The 21,749-nt window shown below is 38.7% G+C and overlaps 1 protein-coding gene across 1 annotated transcript in view; it reads left to right on the top strand.

Annotated features, from left to right (window-relative positions):
* The first annotated feature begins 1,548 nt into the window (after positions 1–1,548).
* Positions 1,549–21,749, top strand: part of COL15A1 (collagen type XV alpha 1 chain) — a 105,787-nt gene continuing 85,586 nt past the window's right edge. Inside the window, exons 1-6 of the mRNA XM_075140842.1 lie at positions 1,549–1,636; positions 3,528–4,075; positions 7,481–7,555; positions 7,984–8,079; positions 16,267–16,393; positions 17,629–17,747. Of these exons, the coding sequence (XP_074996943.1) occupies positions 1,549–1,636; positions 3,528–4,075; positions 7,481–7,555; positions 7,984–8,079; positions 16,267–16,393; positions 17,629–17,747 (1,053 nt within the window). The remainder of the gene's footprint in view (positions 1,637–3,527; positions 4,076–7,480; positions 7,556–7,983; positions 8,080–16,266; positions 16,394–17,628; positions 17,748–21,749) is intronic.

Here is a 21,749-nt window from a genome sequence, read left to right as displayed (position 1 = left end):
CCTACATTCTTCTTCAAGCTTACTATTTTCCTTACCTTTTCACTCTTGAGTAATGGCTTATGCATTTTATTTGTAGTTGAGGTTCCTTTATGTGTATGTATGTGTGAATAAAAAACATGACTCAATATTAGATTCACAATCAAAAAATCATTAGCTTTGTTTGGCCAGAAAAAGAACATGTTTGCTTTTCAAACTATTAGGAACGGGCAAAATCTATTCGGCAAAGCATTTAAAAGTCCCTAAGGGAAAGAGTTTCTGGACAAGGAGCTAGTTTTTCTGTTTCTAAACATAGCTTCTATACTTTCTAAAAATATGCAAGGGAAATTGTTTCTTTATGGGGCACATCAGACTTTTTCCAGTTAAAAAGTTCCCTTAGCAAGTAAGTGCCGAAGCAAAAGTACAGTGATGATAGATGAGAATTGATTTCAACTGGACTATAACATCTTTGGCACAGGGAGAACATCTTACCATTTCTTTGCAAAGCCACTAGGACAATGGAAACCACTTTGCAACACATAGCTCAGGATGGTACTGCATATGAATAATGAATAACAGAAGTATATTTCAGCTGAAGAACCTCTCTCTAGCTCTTCATCAGAACCAGCTTGACAGGTTTCAGAGTAAAGTGCAAGATTCATTTATTTTTCCTAATTTTAATCAGGTATTTTAAGCAAAGTTTTTCAGTTCACTTTGTTTGCAGTATTCCGATGGACTGTCACACCTTTTCCATTACTATTCCATTTGGATTTATTCAGCGTATATAGCTATTACAGTTATGGTAACTGAATAAGTTTAAAAACTGAAAGATACTTCATTAATCCACGCTGCACAAATATATACATTATGAAGGACTTGGGAATGCTTACAAATCATGGAACAAAGATTAAAGGTCATGTTATAACCAATAACTTTGAAATTATTCTCTACAGTCATTTTCAATTGTTTTGTACAGTCTTGTTTCAAATCACCAGCCTGGGAAAAGGTCACTGTCTCCCTTGAGTGATTAGACTGTAGGCAAAGAGATGGCATTGTCAGTACGATTTTCCTTATAATAAGATCATTTTCTCAGTTTAATTTCATTCCATTATCTTCCCTGTAACAGAGGACTCTCCGTGTAAGCAGCCAACGGGCACCCATCCTGTTATATTCTTGAAACCGCCAACCTCATGATGTGGGAGTGGCAAATTAGTATCCTAATGAGAAAAAGCTATAGTGAGAACTGTGAGGTTAATTATCCAATTTCTCCTTATGGATGGCCAATTATCATGCCTGAACTGGCCAGCTAATACAAACACATGCAACTTGGAACCATCCTTTAGCACATACTGGGACAGGGGAGGGATGTAGGTATTGGAGGCAGAAATAGGTCCTATGCACATGAGGAAGAACTGGAGGTATTCCAGGTTGGCAGGATGTACTGAGCTGAAATGAAAATAATGATGAAGGACACAGATCCTAGGAAACCAGGTGTTACAAGTTCTGAAGTAAAAGTTGTTTGTAATTACATGTGTACATCCCATGGTTTTGTATGCAACCAGGAAACTTCCCATGACCAGAGTGTATGGGCTGCTGGTAAAATGCAGGTCATCTCAGGGTGAAATGCATCTGAATCTGGGGATGATTTGGTCCTTGACAGGTAGGCTGAGCTAGGAACCAGCTCCGTGTGTCTCATCACTGCTTACCTTTAGGCAGACTGGGAGCTTGTTTTCAGCTTCTGTAAGTACTTGTTCAAAAAACAGATCTGGGGACTGACTCATATCTGTTGTCCCTAATGTACTTATAAGAAGATGGGCTGGTTTTAGCTCCTGTCCCCTGTAAATGTCTGCAGTGTTAGACTACCATAGGTGGCATCAGTTCTCCCCATGTTGTGCTGAAAATTAAGTGACCATTGAACAAGCTAACTTTGCTTAATGCTGTCTGGGGACATCATTTTAAGGAACTTTCCTGATGCAGAGATGTCATCACAATGAAGGGCCTTGGGAATACCAGCAGTGGGAGCCCTAGTGGATAACAGGCTGTGTAGGCACAAAGAAGTACCTCACCACCACAGATACCCTTCCAGACATGTTATTTACACCTGCTGTGGTAGAAGGGGGAAAAGTAAAGTATGAGACACAAATGCAATCTGTTCTTAGTGAGGTTTCAAGACCGTTTGCCTCATCTGTACTGTTCTACCACAAGATCTCTGTTTTCCACGCTACGTTTTTATCCGATGGAGTTAATCTGAGAACCATGGTAGACTGGTGTGTGAGGTAGATGAATAAAGGAACTGCAGAACAGTGGTTTCCAAAGATTTACAGCAAAGAAGAATGCAGAGAGAGGCTAGGATGAATTTGATCAAGAAAGTGATTTAAAAATCTGACTTTCTTGGATCATGGAGATCTTTTTTCATGTCTGCTGAGGAAGCCAGCAGTTACTTACTCATGAACAGGAGTTTACGAGTGATTATAGTTTTACATGATGTAGCTACATTAAGACATACCCTAGCACTTTGTTTGCTTCTGTGTAACATAAATATTCTCAAAAAGGGTGAAAATGTACACCAGTAGGAAGAATTCAGACTTTTAGATAAAATGAGAAACTTTAAAATGTAAGGCTAGAGGAGATTGCAAAGGGAGGAAAGGCTTTAGATTTGGGTGCAGCTCTGTATAGACTCAGATCTGAACCACCCATTATGATTAAAAATGGTATCTTTTTTGCTTGTTTTGACTTCTTAGAAAGAGAAAATTGGTAGAATTTCTGTTTCTGGTATGCTGCTAGAGCATGCCTTCCCAAGGCTCTAGTTAAAATTGAGTGTAGATACTTAGCTGTTGTCATTGCTCCTTCATTGCCAGGAAGGAGTTGTCTCTCTGGGCATGTTTTGCAGAGATACTTAATTCTGTGTGTTTGCCAAAGCGAAAATACTCTCATTTCAAAACTGAATTTTGATTGCTCAATAGTATTTGTTATGTACACAGTGCAACTAAGGAGATAAATCTGAGAATAAGGGCATAAATAAAATCTAACATCTGTTGTAGAAGTGGGTAACTGCAAGGGCTAAAGCAAATCCACTGTAATTTTATCCTGTATTTGTGAAACTGTGTCATGCTGTTTGTTAGAGAACTCTTGCTGTCTTCTTAGTTTGTGAGGGTAAAGGATCTCAGTTTATTTGAGGAAACAAAAGGTTGCTCAATCTTCACTGAATCCACTCTGCGAGCACATTCAGCACTTTTCTTTGTAGTTTATGGACAGCTGAAGTAAAGTATGTGTTGCAGGAACTACTTGTTACCAGTCCATTTCACCAAAGGTTTACATGCGCCTTTCTTTAGTATATGAGTAACCTCAGTTAGTAAAAGGACAAAGAATGACACGTGTACTTAGCTAGATGTGTTTAAGCACTAACTGAACTGGGGCCTAAAGTATTAGAAGTATGTTACTGGTATTATAACACTGCATTACAGTTTTTAAGGCCTTTCTAAAATCATTTAAATTAAATAGGCTGTGCATCTCAAGAATAAATAACATGTTTTTTCTCACACACTTTACAGAACGAGGCTCAAAAGGACATCTTGACCTCACGGAGTTAATAGGAGTGCCTCTTCCTCCTTCTGTCTACTTTGTCACCGGCTATGGAGGGTTTCCAGCTTACAGCTTTGGCCCAGATGCTAATATCGGTCGATTGACAAGTGCTATAATACCATTGCCTTTCTATAGAGATTTCGCTATTGTAGTAACAGTGAAACCAAACAGTGATCGTGGAGGAGTGCTATTTGCAATAACAGATGCCTTCCAGAAAACTATTTACCTGGGAATGAGACTTTCACCAGTTGATGACAGCACCCAGAGAATAATTATGTACTACACAGAGCCTGGTTCCCATATCTCCCGAGAGGCTGCTTCATTTAAAGTGCCGGTGATGACTAACAGGTGGAATAGGTTTACAGTGACTGTTCAGGGAAATTATGTTGCTTTGTTCATGGACTGTGAAGAATATCAGAGAGTTCAATTTCAAAGGTCAGTCCGAGCCTTGGTATTTGAATCTGGCTCTGGGATATTTGTTGGTAATGCAGGAGCCACAGGATTGGAAAAGTTCACAGTAAGTACTGTCTGATAAATTCACATGCCTCGGTGTTTTATGCATGTACTCTCTATCCAAGAAAGTCTGCTTACAATGGTTATATCCCAAATGAGGTTACAAATTATACAGCTTGTATTTTCCAATACAATTTTCCACTGCGTGGCTAGGGTTCACCCAATGCAGATATATAAACTCTGGCTTAAAATGCAAATGTTCCTAGAACCTCAGAAATTTATTAACGGTCCAGATATTAAGCTCAATGCTCAGTTTGAATGCTAGGAATTTCAAAGTAAATATATCACATAACTTTATATAGCCTTTTTACGAAGGGCAGATTTCAGAGTATCCATTTATTTAACTTCTGAGAATAATACCTTAGTTGAAAGTCAATATTTTAAACTCTTATTAGTTAGGTACGTTTACTTCACATTCAGCATCAGGAAGAGAATGATCTCATCAAAGATAAAGATAGTTGGAAGATAAAGCTGTATTTCTACAATTTATATATTACTTGAAGCTTATCAGGTGCTTTAGAAAAACAGAATGGACCAAAAACACTACTACAAGGCACCCAAGCCTTCTTAGCTTGAGTGCAAGCATCCTTCCTGCTGCATCCCGACTGGAATTCTCAACCATTGAGCTTCCAAATGGAAATGTGAAAGCTGTCAATATGTGTGAGATTGACTCATTGTCAAACTGAAAGGGAAATGTCACACTTTTTCTGTCTTGTTTTTGCACTTCCCTTGTACTTCAAAACTTGTACAGTATTTTGTGAGATTAATATCTCTTCTCCTAAATTAGTAAAGCAGCAGCACAAAACTGAGGGGCTTCTTTGCTTTAGAGAAAGAAGATGTTCTTTCTAAAGTTCAGATGTTCTGGGAGGTTGTGATCTCCATATGGTAAGCAACAAGGATAATGTACTTTTATCATTTATCTGACTAGTCTAAGCACCTAGAATTACAGGAATATATTGATTAGCAGCAAGTAAGTGGTGGAAAGGGATATGTAGGAAAACTGCCTGCTGATGCTACCTTTCTTAGACAGATGGGATGACTGGAGTGTTGGGGATGCCTGATTAGTAAGTAGGAATGAGAGTCATTCAAGAAAATGAGACCACTTTAGTACCCCACCTGGAAAACACATATGTGATGATCAGTTGCTGAGATTATCACCAATAAATCTGTCAATATGTTGACAGGAGTGCATGCTGGATTACACTTTAAGGCATTTCCACTGAAATAGGTTGTTCTGTATGCTGTATCGACTACATAAATTTCAGCCAATATTCTGATTGCTTCAGTACTATTAATTGTGACAGGTCTTGTGCCTTTATTTCTTCATGCATCATATATCACGATTGCTTTTGGGTAGAAAAACTAAATGGTTGATTCCTCCTCAAGCTCTGTTTGTATGACAAGAACTGTTTACGTCAATTGCGCAAAACAGAAACAATTCACAGCAGATTGTGCAAATGACTCTGAATGGATGTCAGTTGCTGGTTTGCTCTGGCTAATGGGAATTCGTGTGTCTAAGGCTCTGGTTGCCAGACGCAAAAGGACATAACTATAATGAGATTTTATAGAAACAAAAGGAAATTCTAGCCCTGGTGCTTGTAAAGAAAAGTAGAACGCAGACAACAACCAAATATAGCTGAATCAGTGATGATGTCAGATTCTGTGAACCAGTTTTAGCAGGGAAGGCAGCAGCAGGCACAAGACCCAGAGGAGGACTACAATACCTCATACCTACCGTCCATACCATGGCAGACTTGGCCATGACTTTCCTGGTTGGAGCAGTTGGCTAGCAGCAACACTCAGGAAACATTAGGGCTCTCCATTTTTCTTCCTTCACCATGAAGGACGACAGATTACAGCAAGAGGAGAAAAATGTGTTCTCCAAATGTGGGTCACTCATTCTGTGAAAACAAAGCATGACTTCCAAGAGACTGCTTAAGTGTCTGGTTGTGCCTCCTTTCATGTAAATTTTGCAGTGAACTGTTCAGTTAGTCTGACAGAGTTCAATATCTGCGTTGCCCATTGTTAAGTTTTGAGAGATGTTTCAGTTCACTGAGCTGTTATCTCAGATTGCCTGCAAACTCAGGAGGCACCAACTGCATGAGTTTCATGGTCTTTGAAGGTACAGAAATTAGAGGATCATTAAATATAGAATCTCAGATTTTGTTCCTTTCTGAAATATTCTAGAAGCCACCAGAAATATTGCTTCAAATGTACTTCCTTGCTTATAATTCCCCAATGCTTCAAGGACAGGGAGAGAGGACCACTGCAGAGAGGAAGGAGTGAGCAGAAAGTCAGACATAGCAGTGTATACAGATGGTAGCTACTCCTCCACTGGAGTTTGCATTTTTTGGTGCCATTAAGCAACAGCAAAGCATACTACTTTTTTCATCTCAACAGTTGTTGCAATTTTCCTTACCAAGAATCAGGCTTTCTACACCCCTGAGTGAGCAGATCTGCTGTGTGTCTGTGGTAGTACTCAGCAGACAGAGCACAACCAAGATATCGTTGCATGGTGTAAACATTCTAGCTCCTTGAAGAGAAGTCACTGGGCTGAGAAGTATTCTGTGTCCGTTTAGAGATAAAGACTAAATCTGTCAGCTTCTTCAGGCTCTTCTCTACAGAAAATACAAAAGCAGAGAAACAAAATATACAGTCAGCAAAACAGGAAGAGGCAGGTCATGTGTGTTAGGTAAGATGGCTCTTGATTTAAATATCCGTCTTTTTGTACTATGTGTGCATCATGCCTAACTCTGTGAGACCTCATAAGGAAACAGCCCCCACGTTTCTTAAAGCACTAAGAAACAAGACTTGAATGTTTAAAATTAAATTGTTGCTGCTCCTTCAGCATGTCAGACTGAGAAATATAATTTGTAACTCTAAAAAAAGAAACCTTTGTTATCAGAAAATCAATCTCCTTATCTTCCGCTTTGAAAAGCTTTAAGCTGGTTTCTCCCTGACCCACTTCATCACTTACTGGTATTTACTTCCCATCCTTTGTCTCCATTTTTAGGGGGTTTCACATGCCATTTTTGGAGCTGCAATGCACTTCTTAACTAACAAAAGCAGACAGTGCTTTACAGACTGTAGGACATAGTCTAGGACTAGATCCTTCAGCTGGGGCACTAACAATACAGCAATTGTATTGTCATTGGGACATGATAGTCATGGTATTCTGGCAGCTTCAATTTTTTTCTACATTTTGCAAAAGAAAAATGTAAGAACATATTTACATTTTTAAACTGGGTTTATTATCGTAAAATTTTATGTTTCAGATCATTTTCCAAGCAAATCAGAACAAAGTCTGGATTTTTTTTCTTCTCTTGTTTAATTCCCACCCGTCCACCCCACCTTCACACATGCTACTTAAACTATTACTACCTTGAACTGTTTTTGTTGTTTCATGTAGGGCTCAATTCAACATCTGACAATCAAATCTGACCCAAGAGCTACTGAAGATCATTGTGAAGATGATGATCCTTATGTGAGTATTCTTATAAACACTTCTTTATCTATCCTCAGTGCCTCAGAGATTTCAAAGTCATTTGCCATCAGACATTTTTCATAAGACTAAATGTAGTATTTCTTCTTGGGAACATAGTATCATACTTAAAACTATCTTATGTGGGAATCTCTTTTTCTGACTACACAGCCCCTAAAACTGTGATTTTTCACAGTTCTTTTGTCTATAACACCTTTGAGAAAATGAACTATGACTTTTATTTTTCTGAAGGGTCATTTTCATGAAATACTGTAAGTACCGAGATAAGTTAACATCATAATGACCCTGAGGCCTCACCAACTGGGAAAAAAAAAAAGTTTTTTCTGCGCTGAAGTAGCCAATTCCTTGGAGATCATACTTTTTTCCCCCTGATTTTTATGAACTTGCTATCATGATTGCGTTTTGCACAGGCTTCAGGAGACATCAGTGGCAATGGCAGCATTCAAGAACATGAAGGTATTTCTGAGACACAAGAAGTCCTTGCACCTTCTCATCTTCCCATAAGGGTAAATTTATTTGATTTATTTGGTTTACATTTCTGGTTTAATATTACTTTTTTAGATAGCGAGGTCTGGATTTTGTCACCAATTTTTCATATGTGGCACCTTCCAAAGGCACCTATGAGAACAACATGCACCCATCCATAAGAATGACTGCACTGTGCCAGATCAAAAATCTGGTATATTTGACAACAATCAGCAACCAGTACTTTGAGAAGAATATAATAACAGATCAGGAACATAAATATGACACTTTCCTGGAATACTTTTTACGCTGCAACAATTTCCATCTCAGGAAATGCTTGAGCCAGGAGTGTATCTGTTGTGTTTAGTGGACCTCAGCTGAGATTTTTGGCCTTGAATTTCTTGCTTTGTTTTTTTTAACCCATGGGAATTTTACCATCCTCAATTCCTGCTGCAGAGTTCCTTAGCTTATTTAATGACATGTTTTGTGAAGGACTTTCACCTTTTGCTTGTCCTTCTGAACATGCTAACTGCAGCTCTCATTTGGTGGTTACTCTACTGGAAGACACAGTAAACAGTTGTTCCTTACTCACCATAACGTTTTTGATTTTAGACATTTCCTATCACATCATGTTCCCCCTCCCTTTTTGTGCCAGGCTGAAATGTTCCAGTCCATTCCTCACAATAAAGCTTTCCATGCAGCTTATATCAAGCATTCTTCTATTAGCCAAGTTCTCATTGATTCCTTTAGAGAAAACCAGTAGGCTTCTGAGAAATGACTTTATAGAAACCACGCTCACATTTCCCTGATATAGCACATACTTCAGCTCTTTCATTGTTGAATCCTTCAGAATTCGTGGGTGAATACTGTTTGGTTGTGATTATTTCTTGCCATTCACTTAGTCAGTATGTTTTCTACCCTTTTCTTACGAAGACTTCAGTTTTAGACATATCCTCTGCTAAGTTTCCCAAGAATATTCTTTTGCAAGAATTTTAACTCTTCCATGGTTAACATGAATACAAAAAAGCTTTTTTTTTTTCTGCTATGGCTTAAAATTCTCTGAGCACTCTTTTTACAACTTAATTGTGTATTGACCTGGCTTCCTGCTCCTGATGTGTTTGAAAAGAGATTTATTATTAATTTTTATGCCTTTTACATATAGCTCATTAAACTCTATTTGGCCTGCCTTCTGCTTTTCACAGAATCACAGACTAGCTGAGTTTGAAAGGGACCTCTGAACACTGTCCTGTCCAACTCCCTTCTCAAAGCAGAGTCAAGTACAGCAGGTTGCTCAGTGATCAGGTTGCTCAGTGCCAGTGGGTTTTGGATTTCCTCAAGGATGGTGATTCCATTGCCTCTCTGTTCCAGTGTATTTTTTTTCTGATATAGAAGCAAAATTTCTTGTATTTTAATTTGTGTCCATCGTCTCTTTTCCCTTCACTGGCTACCTCTAAGAAGGATCTGGCTCTGTCTTCTTTACTCCCTCCTATCATGATTTTGTAGACATTGATAAGATTGCTCTGAGCCTTCTCTTCTTCAGGCAGTCCTTGCTCTCTCGTCTTCCTCTCACAGGTCAAAAGCCCTAGTTCCTTAACAATCTATGTGGTCCTTTGTGAGGACCTGGACACAGTATTCAAGATGGGGGTCTCACCATTGTTTAATACAGAAGGATCACCTCCCACAACCTGTTGGTGATACTGTTCCTAATGCAGACCCTTCTGGCCACCTTTGCCAGAAGGGCACATTGCTGGCTCTTCTTCCACTTGTTTACCAGTATCCTTTCCTGCAAAGCTGCTTTCCAGACAGTTGGCCCACATCCAGTACTGCTGCATGGAGTAATTCCTCCCCAGATGCAGAACTTGCATTTTACTTTGCTGAACTTCAGGGGATTCTTGTATGCTTATTTCTGCAGCAGCTGGGGTTCTTCTGGATGGCGGCAAAATCACCTTGATGACTCCTCTCCATTTTGCATCACAAAATTTGACCCATGAAATCTTACTGTGCTTTCATTTTTTCTCATTTGGATACAACTGCAGCTAATTCAGGAATGATGTCTAACTTCTCTAGTCTATCCAGAAAAAATTTAATTCTTTTAGCTATTGCTTTACGTTTCTGTTTAATAATCTTCATAATTATTACACTGTTCAAAATTAGACACAGCAATAGTAGAATTTTTGGCTTTTATTCCTCCTTCTGCAAGATGTCGTGGTTTAACCCCAGCCGGCAACTAAGCATTGACAGCCCCTCACTCACTCCCCCGCAGTGGGATGGGGAAAAGAATCAGAAGAGTAAAAGTAAGAAAACTTGTGGGTTGAGATAAAGACAGTTTAATAAGTAAAGCAAAAGCTGCGCATGCAAGCAAAGCAAACCAAGGAATTCATTCACTACTTCCCATGGGCAGGCAGGTGTTCAGCCATCTCCAGGAAAGCAGGGCTCCATCATGCGTAACGGTTACTTGGGAAGATAAATGCCATCACTCCGAACGTCCCCCCCTTCCTTCTTCTTCCCCCAGCTTTATATGCTGAGCATGACATCATATAGTATGGAATATCCCTTTGGTCAGTTGGGGTCAGCTGTCCCGGCTGTGTCCCCTCCCAACTTCTTGTGCACCCCCAGCCCACTCGCTGGTGGGGTAGGGTGAGAGGCAGAAAAGACCTTGACTCTGTGTAAGCACTGCTCAGCAATAACTAAAAAATCCCTCTATTATCAATGCTATTTTCAGCACAAATCCAAAACATAGCCTCATACTAGCTACTATGAAGAAAATTAACTCTCTCCCAGCCAAAACCAGCACAAAATAATGTTGTTTCTCAGTATAATCTCAGCATATTATTCACTGTTGCAGAGTACAAAAAGTAGAAAATTTCTATTTTAATGAGCAAGTGTTATTGTTACATTGCTAAAAAATTAGTAACACATCTATGATTTACATGAACAAGGACCTAAAAGTGTAATAGCTATTGTCATCACTATATACCACTCCCAGGGATTAAAAATGTGAAAATTTTCCTGTGAATTTCCAAACATATGGGATCAGTCTTGGGTGCCAAAATGTTATTTCAAGATCTGACAATGTCAGGGTAATACAGCAATGTCACGCCTTCTTCAGAAGACCTAGAAGTTGCCTACAGTTAACTTGAATTCCATAATTAAGCTAGAATCAATGCAGAGAAGGAAAAATGTTACAGAAAAAGTATTACAGAATGTAATTTATTATTTGGTAATAATGAAGTTGTGGTTGTCATAAAGGAAGAGGAAAAGTATACCTTTTCCTGATGTGCCTCTCAAAGACACACTTGCTCATCAATGATTATATCATTGCAAACATTTTTTCACTCATCTGTAATACTTTCACTTACTTTATTTTAATTTCTCCACAAATTATTGTCTGTTTTGATGTTATTTTAATTTTCTTGTTAAAATGTTTTTAAGATTGTCTGGGAAACTGAACCATGCTTTAAGTACACAAATAATTTTCTCTGAAGCATTACACCACAACCTTAATAAAGCAAATATTTATGTATGGCAGATTATCACCCTTAGAAAACAAGAAAGAAAGAAATCTCTTCATAGCTCTTTTTTGTTCTACAGACACTTTTTTGGTGGTGGATTGTCAATTTCTTGGAATGTATAGAAACAATCTTCATTGTGTCTGTGTGCAGTCCCAGTTACTACTATAGTAACTCTTTGTATAAGCCAATCACAGAATGGATGATGATACATAGGTTTCTGAACCAACTAATCATAAGCCTGAGAGGCCAGTAAATGACTATTTTCTTCAAAATGCAAGAACTTCATATCAAAGTATTTCCTTGGATCACACACATATTTTTTCTAAAATGCCTGGGGACTTCAAAAGGCCATACCAGCATGTCAATAAATATGTAGTCTCCTTTAGCAAAATCTTTAATGCTATTGCCAAATTAAAAATATCTAAATGAAAATGACTCATGGGATTTGTATGTCTTCCAGAGTGACTGCCCATGGAATTTTAATGGGTTTATTCTTTAGAAATATTAAACAAGAGACAGAGAAACAAATGACAATTTAACAATCAGTACAGTCACTGACAAATGTTTCTGAGAAAGTATTTTGTTTTCTTCTACTACGAAAAATAGCTGAACAAACTCTCCAAAGCAGCAGTTCGAAATAAATTGCTATGCTGAGCTAGAATGAAACAAGTCAAAGGTCATGCAAAAGTGCAATCTCTGAATAAAGACACTTAGCAATGTTGATGGTGCATATTCTAATTTGTGTTTTTCTGCTAAGTAGTTCAGTACTGTGCAGTAGGAATGGATAGCATTCTTTGGACTATTTCAGAATATTTCCATTTAACAGGCCTTCTGAATCCGCAAAAAAGGCCTCAGTGAATTAGCAAAAAAGGCATGTTTAACGTTTGTAGAAGAGGTGTTCCTTCATAAAGAATTTTTCTGTGGATTCCCTGTAATTGATTATTCAGCCAAAAACTGTCCTTGGCATGTCTTATCTATAAGGATCTTCAGAAAAATATAGCCTGAACTACTCTGTATGTCAGAAAGGCTCTGCCAGAAAGGAAAAGCAGGGAACGATTTTCATTGCTGGTTCACGAGTGTTCAGGCCATTTCACGTGTATTGCAGTACCAGTTTTTTTTCTAGGAACAATATTATCCATCTTGTTTCATTAACCTTACATCATTATGAATTAACAATCATAAAAATACAATCAAGGATCATAGAATATTTCAGACTGGAAAGAAGGTCATCTTGTCCAACCTCCTGCTCAAAACAGGGTCATCAGTCAGGTCAGATCATGCTTTTCAGAGCTTTTTCCAGTCTGGTCTTGGAAACATCTGAAGATCCAGCCTGTAACAGCCTCAGTGTGCAGCCTGTTCCAATGCAGGTCTATCTTCATTGGTGAAAATGTTTCTCCTTATATCCAGTCAGAACCTCGCTTGTTTCAACTTAATGCCCGTTGTCACTTGTCCTACTGCCAAACACCACTGTGAAGAACCTAGCTCCATACCATTGATGAACCCTGTGTAGGTATTGGTGGGCTGCCACTAGATCTCCCATAAGCCTTCTCTTCTCCGGTCTGAAGAAGACCAGTTCCTTCAGCCTTTCCTCACAGGACAAGTGTTCCAGCCCTTGTCTGTCTTGCATGCTATCTGCTGACCTCACTCTAATTTATTGATATCTGTCTTGTAATAGGGGACAAAACCAGACACAGTATTCTAGATGTTGTCTAACAAGTGCTGAATAAATGAGGTGAATTCAAGAAATTCCATTCTAACATTCTGAACATCATCCTGAACACAAAAGGCAGAGACCGGAGACCAGAGAGCCTGGGAAGACCTGCTGGGCTCTTACAGAGGCCCAGAATGAAGGCTTGTCCTCAAATGTGAATCCTTCAGTGACACCCTTTCTATTTCCTAACAGACCAGGCAATGTAGTGCCTACCATGTTCCTTGAAAATCATGTGTACAGCCTAAGCACTTAGTTCTTAGGCCACACAGTTGTCTCCCAGAATATGTGGAAGCCATTGTGTTCCCAGTTAAGGAATGCTAAAACAGGTGTTGATAGAAGGCGTACATAAGAAAAAACAGCACGTAATGAAGAAACAGACCATGTAGATTGAACTATGGAATATCTCTTTCTACTATCACCTCAGAGGAAGTGATTAAGATCCCAGCACTTCCTGCACCCACATCAGACCTCTCTCCTGTTACCGAGGGCTTTCTGTCAATTCTGGACCTTTCCTGAGGGAGTAAAATCCTCAGTGTCTGAATTGGGGTGTATGTATGGGTGCTAAGAACTGTCAAAGAAGCCTAAACTACAAGGAGATGGTCTAGGTGACACAAAAAGTCTTCTCCTTATTGCCAGAGGACAGAAAATCTGGAGAAAACAATATCTGTGAGTTTCCCAAGAAGCATTTTCTTCTGGGGGAAAGTTTTGAGATGGGCAGGACTGCAAGAGAATACGCTGAATCTGGTTTTATGCACAGAGACAGGAATAACCTTTTATAACTTTAGGTAGTTCTTCTGAGTTCAGTCCCCTGCAGGAGCTAGATTGTAACTGCCTGTCCTCTCTGTAGAGTCCTCTTATTCATTAGGAGCTGCAGATGGGAAAGCAAAGGGACTTAGTGCTTCTTAGAGCTTCACTGACTTCTGAACAGCTGTACCTATAGAAATACTGCTCTGTATACATATACAAATATATTAATATAGCTCTGCACATGCAGTGGCATGCTGCTTTATTTTCTATGGGGCAGGAGAAGATACTAAAACGTACACCTGTAATCTCCTAATCCATTTCCCCTTTGCCTTTGTGCACAGGGAGTACGTCTGGACAAGTAGAGGATATCCACCCTACCTTTCTTTTACTAGACACATCCTTTCAACTCCCTTGTTGATGTTGATCACTAACCTTTGTGCCTGGTTATTAGATACTACTTCTTTATTCCACAGATACGTATAAACTGACTGGGATTATTTCAAGAGATTTTGTTGGGGTTTTTTTTTCCAATCGCTTCATTAAATTACAAATGTACTTTTTTCATTATCTTAATTCTTATAATTCTATCAGGCAGGTGACTACAATTATCTATCAAGTTTACATTCTTATGAATGTAGTGTGAGGTTTGGGTTGTTTTTCTACTATCTTCAAGTAAATATCTCTATTTTTCCCATTGTTTTCTAGTGCAGAGAGTTACATTTTGGATATTTACTAATACTATGTGTGTGAGGGTTTTCCACTTTATAGCTTTTTTTTTATTATTTCTTAAAATTAAACATTTAAATCTTTGTCCTACTGTTGCTTTATTTATCTTCCCAGTGAGAAATAAACATCAGGAATGCTTTATAGACAGTACAATTGAGCACATTCTGAATTGTGTGAATTATTTTCTACTGTTCGTCTGAAGTATTGGTTATTCTGCATCAGAAAAGAGAAGTCACTGGACATTGCATTTAAAGGGAAAAGTCCTCCTTTCTCAAAGTAGCCAAGACCCAGTCTTATTAAGGATTTTAAAACACAAAACCCTGTAATACATGACTAGCTTAACACTATGAGTTTACTATGGTGCAGATAAACAGGCTGCATAAAAAGGTTTATTGGTCTCTAAAGATTAATTGAAATATTCCTACACAGAATGTCAAGAACAAGGTATATAGTTATAAGAGGAATAAGAGCAGAGGAAACATGCATTTGTTTCTTTCTCAACTGGAGTAAATAAAACTGAAATCAAATGAAAGTACTTTTGTCAGCTATAGTGGGGATCAGATCCAGCCCACTGTGGAAAAGATTTCCCTTCCCCTTCAAATGGAGCCCTAAAGCCTATTTTCAATATGTTTCTGAATATGTTGCTTGAAGCTTTTCCTCAATTATAAGGATATGAAACCAGTGGGATAAAAATCATGCCAATGATGTTACCTCTCTTCCTTTTGCTGACAACTCAGGAACTATTACAGCAAGCTCTATTATGCCATTTTGCACGTCTTAACCTGGTTCAAGACCAGGACACTCGGCCCATTAAGTCTACTTCAGGTTACCATGACAACATACTCATGTTTAAATTTTATTTAAATTGCAAATGCAGGTTTGCATGAAGTAATCTCCTCGCTATACTGAGACAGCACCTCTCCAGGTCTCTAATTCCAGTAGGGAGTAGGCTCTTTACATTCCTGCATGCAGCTGATACGAGGTTAAAGAAATGGCCACCACTTGCGCACCCACAGCCAGCATGTGGAAGGGTGGGTACCAGCCAGCTCTAGGCTCTTAGACCTGCAGTGATAACTTTACATTCCTTGTGTTTTTCTCCCTCTCTATGGGTTTGTCAAGTGTATATCACTTGGTTTGGAGGAATGGAGTTCAAAGGTATTGTGCTAGTTTTTCTCAAGCGCTTGACCAAATTAGTGTGACATCTGCTGATAAGCAGAAACTAGATGTGTACTGTAAACAGGAAGAATGAAATAGAAGGTGAAATAATTAAAAACTTGTAAATGAAAGAGGGTGTATATATTGGCCATTAATAAACTTCAGTTTTTATGACTGCAATGACAGTTAATGTTTCCAAGGGCAGCATAAGAGTAAGACAGATATTAAGTGGGAAAGATCTGGATTTCTGTTTTGCTTCACAAATGTGGTAGTTCTGATTACTATGCTTTGAGGAAGGTAATCTACTGATTTTTGCTTTAAAATATGTGATAAGCCTTTTCTCTAAACAGTTCTTTGGGATTTTATGTTTTTTTTAGCCTGAAGATACGTTGGCTGAGCCAGTGGAAGCCCCCCCAACTATATTGTCTTATTTGGAAGAAAATGATTTCTCTGGAAATCACAGATCAGAAGAAACCTCTGAAGCAGCTAAACTTAAAGAACAAGGCACTGCCTCTTTTTTTTGCGGGGGTGGGGTCATTTATGTTCTCTAGGTCTGAGTCTGTCATTTCCTTGTGCATGAAAAGCCACTGTCATATTTTTGGTGCTGCCAGGAATGGAAAATCCTATGGTTTTGGACATCCTGTGTGCTAGAAAAGAATTGGCACATCAAACATTTGGTCTTTGAAACTTCAGTCTGTTAGACTGCAATTTGTTAATAGCAGCAAATGTAAGTGGTAGCAACTATAGCCACTGTTCAACATATCTCTCACTTTTCACTCTATATAGGTGCTTATCTCAGTCGCTGTTAAACATGCAGAGAATAGATTTACCTGTCTATAGCATGGAAGTTTCAGTCACAGAACTATGGTTTATATTTTAGAATGAAAAAAAATTCGTTAAAACGAAGAAGCTGACCTGAGGAGCTGCTGCTGTGATACTCTACAACACTCCAGTAAAGTGCAAGTGTTAGGCAAAGGACATGAAAGGAGAAAAATCCTCTTCAGGATTCAGTGAGAAGCATGGCATTTCTTGAGACATACCTCTGCAAATAGTGCTACTGGCTCTAGAGCCATGTGGCACCTTTAAAAGGAATTTAAGATGCGTATTTAATTTGATGACCTTCTGTTATAGTGAAGCACAGCCTTTCATGTAAAACTGAATAAACAACTATACCCTACTTATGTTCCCTGCAAAGAATGTGAATCTGCCTCGTGCACCAATGGGGTGTTTTGGATGCAAGTGTAGGCAGCAAAGTAGTAAAAGCAGGGCATAATGCACTGAGGAATCCCACTAGTAAGACAATTTCAGTGCACTCCTAGAAAACAAAAAGTAAAGCTAGTTATTTTAAGAAGGCCAAAGACACTGTTCTTATTTAAATGTCAGACATACTTCAGATAGTATCTGTTGTACATATCTCTTATTTTTTATGTTATATGGATGAAAAATAGGCAACCATTAGACTAGAGCTTGAGGCAAAGAAGATGATGCAACACAGACTTTTTCCTTAAAATAAACATTTTTTTTATAATTTTATTCTCACTTTTCTCTTTTTTTCTTTCCTTTTAAAACTTTCGGAGTTATAAAATGACTAATACTAATCTTTGGAATGTATTTTGGTCATAATTTAAATAATTTCTTTTTTTCATACAACTTGCAGCATCTGTGCTCTGATAAATACCTCTGGGCAGGTTGTATTTTGCTCTGTCTTTCATTAATAAGTGATTTTTTTTTTTTTTTAGATTCAGCTGTCACGGAAGCTGGACAAGGCAACAGTGAGTCTACCACTGTCACACAGAAAATCTTAAGAGAAGAAGATGGTTCTGGTGTTAGTGTTGTGCCAGAAGTAAGCAGAGAGGAGGTCTGTATAATGGGTTTATCATATGCCTTATCTTTTTGTCCCAAAAGTAGGAAGAACAGCAGTTACTTTTAAAATTCTGGAATGTCCTCTCATGACATCAGACTGGAAAGCACTGTCACTATGCAGATGTTTGGATTCATAACCATTGAGATGGGCTTGAGATTTTTGACTAACAAAATGGATTTGTTCTTTCAGTTTTGCATTTTTTCATTTTGCATTTAAGAAAGTGAGAAACAAAGAAAATAACCAATATAAATCCTCACCATAAAAGCCCACAATTTTTATTCCCTAAAAGCAGGCATCTTGCAAGTTAAAGTCCTGCTTCCTTCTCAAAAGTGTGACACATAAACAAATTTAAAATTACACCCTTTGAGTGCTCACCAAGTGCTTCTGTGTGAAGTACCAAGTGCAAAGAAGCACTTCATTATCACAGTGCTTCATTAGCAGATGATCCAAACAGAAGACTAACACTAAAACACACTAAACTCTGGAGGAATCCATGCCTAAAATGTGTATCACTGGCTTTCCTTAGTTGCCCACAGACTAATCTGAAACTTTATAGTTTATGCAAATTATCCCTTTATAAATCAAATCTTACTTGAATTACCATCCAAGAGGTTGATCCTATATTCCTTGACAAGCGAATGACTGCGTGGATTGCACTGGAAAAGTGTCTGCAACTCCTAGTTATCTCTTCAAGAAAGCAGTGTATGCTGCCTCCTGACAGCTGTGTATGTTAACAGCCAGAGATGAAAAATCCATTTAAAAAGTAACGAGCAGCTTTCCTGGCATTCACAATAAAAAGATCCTTTGACTAATAAAATATTAAGACTGAACAACCTTTCCACCCCTAGATGGCCTTATAAAGGACCAAAGGTGAGGCAAGTCAGTGAAGTTGTTTGGGGTCCTTGTATTACTCATGTCTGTGTCAAGAGCAGTTACGTGAATAAATGCTGTTTTACAGCCACGCCTAGCTTCTCTCTAGGCTGCCAGCACATTTTTTAGAAGTACTCTAGAAGAGGCGATATCTGGACATCTTTCACCTGTCAGAGATGCCTTCCAAAAATCCTGGTCAGGCTGTCTTGTTTAAGCATCCAAGCAGGAATTCCTTTCAGGATCTCTCCTGTTGGAAAAAGATATTCTAGAAAGTGTGTGTGCCACCATCAAGTGAGTTGTACACTACTGAACAGAGGAAACTCTGACAAAGATGAGCTGTAATTTAATTAGCAGTTCAATTCAATTCTGCCAGGACCAGGAATAACTATAAATTACATGCAAAGCATTGAGACTAGTCACATTTTCAAAATCACTTTTTGTCATTGTCATTTTGTCCCTTATAAAAGTAGACACTCCTTTTGGGTAGACTCCTATGGGCCTGGCTCCTAGACAAGGAAATTGAGAGAAAATGCAAGGCTGCAGCCTGTCTCTACTTCGAGGTTCACACAGTGCTAAGGAAAACGGCAGCCCTTTTAACTCCTAAATAGAGAGTACTCCAGCCTACACGACTGCAGGCATGAGAAACCCCAAAGTTCGTGGCTGTGCCATATGTAGCAAAGTCACCCTCTCTAGTGAGATACCGGGCTTTGAAAGATACTGTGCCTATTGCATTTGTAAGGTAATGTGTAACCTGAATTTCATGTGATTCTGCAAATTAAAATTACGTATGCCCTTCATTTGGAATCCTGTGAGTTGGAGGGCTCCAGCTACTCAAATACTTGCCCTACTTATTGACATATTTCCAAATAATCAGTACAGCTAGCAGTACATTTTTCGTTAATTAACATTCCTGATCCAACAGCCACCATAGATTTTTCTAAGCAGAAAATAACGAATGACCTTTCCTTCTTCTTGCCTTTGTGACTCCTACGCCAAAAGTCCACTCTTCATATTGCTTGAAACTGCAGTTGGTTATGATTGCTTCTGTTTGCCAGAAAACATACAGCATTAAGAATGACAGAACTGTTATTCTAAAGTTCTACACTGTGTGTTTTATTCAAGTGTTTAAGGTTGCTTCTTACAAGATATTCTAGCATTTCTGTGTTTATTGTGGTAAATTATAACAAATGGTGAAAGGATTAGATTAAGGATCATCCATTGGAGCTGACATACAAGAGGCTTTAATATTTGTTGGAGGACTTCCAAATATAATTCCTCTAATATTTTCATGCCTGCATTCACATTTTTTAAAAGCAGCAATTTTAATGTCAGGATGAACTATTGTTCTTACAATACATTTTTTTCAGTTTTGGGCTATTTTTCGTAAATAAAAATCCAGTCTTGATTTAAGTAATGTGACACAAACAGCTTAAAGCTATTGTGACAAGTAGTTTTGCTACTTAGTCATCTTTATAAGTTTTTTCTTGAACTTATTCCAATTTCCACATCCTTTTCCCAATATGGTTATTGTCCTGGTTTCGGCTGGGATAGGGTTAAATTTCTTCCTAGTGCTGTGTTTTGGATTTAGTACGAGGAGAATGTTGATAACACACTGATGTTTTCAGTTGTTGCTAAGTACCCTCCTAGTCCAAGGACAGCTCCCGTGCCTACTGACTGAGCTAGGTACACAAGATGGGAGGGAACATAATCAGGACAGACAGCCCAGCTGGCTAATGGGGTATTCCATACCATGTGACGTCATGCTCAGTATATGAACGGTAGGCGTGATCCAGGAAGTACCAATCGCTACTTGGTTATCGGTCAGCGCGGGTGGTGAGCAATTGCATTTTGTATCACTCATTTTGTATATTCTATCATTATTATTATTATTACTTTCCCTCTTCTGTTCTATTAAACTGTCTTCATCTCAACCCACAAGTTTTTCTCACTCCTACCCTTCCGATTCTCTCCCCGTCCCACTGGGGGGGGCGGGGGGAGTGAGCGAGCGGCTGCGTGGTATTTGGCTGCCTGCCAGATTAAACCATGACAGTTATACAATATGCTAATGAAAAATCTTTTAGAAAATAATAATTTAAAAAATTGTTATTACTGCCTTGAAAACGGGTCTTTGAGAGTACATAGTAGAAATGACTGTATTTCCTGTAAGTTTACCATTGTCCAAGATCTCCATTGTACCAGTTACGCAATTTGTAATCCAATTAATATGGGTGACACTGATTAAGCACAGCATTATTTGTTTCAATGTTGTATAGAACTCAGACAAATGCCCCTCAGGAAAATTTGCTAAAGTTGGATCAACAGTGTTACTGTTATCAAGCACACATAACAAAGAAAATTATGACCTGTTTGTCAGACAAAAACATGCTGATTTAGCATTCATCATGTTCACACTTTGATTTTAGAATAGAATAGAATAGAATAGAATAGAATAGAATAGAATAGAATAGAATAGAATAGGATGGAATGGAATAGAATAGAATAGACTATTTCAGTTGGAAGGGACCTACAATGATCATCTAGTCCAACTGCCTGACCAATTCAAGGCTGACCAAGTTAAAGCACGTTATTAAGGGCATTGTCCAAATGCCTCTTAAACACTGAGAGGCTTGGGGCATCGAGCACCTCTCTAGGAAGCCTGTTGCAGTGTTTGACTACCCTCTCGGTAAAGAAATGCTTCCTAATGTCCAGTCTAAACTTGCCCTGGTGCAGCTTTGAACTATTCCACGTGTCCTATCACTGGATCCAAGGGAGAAGAGATCAGCACCTCCCTCTGCACTTCCCCTCCTCAGGAAGCTGTAAAGAGCAATGAGGTCGCCCCTCAGCCTCTTTTTCTCCAAACACCAAGATAAGCCCAAAGTCCTTAGCCGTTCCTCATAGGACATTCCTTCCAGCCTTTTCACCAGTTTTGTTGCCCTCCTTTGGACGTATTCAAGTACCTTAACATCCTTTTGAAATTGTGGGGCCCAGAACCACACACAGTACTCAAGGTGAGGCCGCACCAACGCTGAGTACAGCGAGATAATCACCTCTTTTGACTGGCTGGTTATGCTGTGTTTGATGCACCCCAGGATGCAGTTTGCCTGCTTGGCTGCCAGGGCACACTGC

Source organism: Calonectris borealis, chromosome 2 (genome assembly GCF_964195595.1).
Source record: "Calonectris borealis chromosome 2, bCalBor7.hap1.2, whole genome shotgun sequence".
NCBI classification, from domain to species: Eukaryota; Metazoa; Chordata; class Aves; order Procellariiformes; family Procellariidae; genus Calonectris; species Calonectris borealis.
This window is presented reverse-complemented; position numbering and strand designations above follow the sequence as displayed.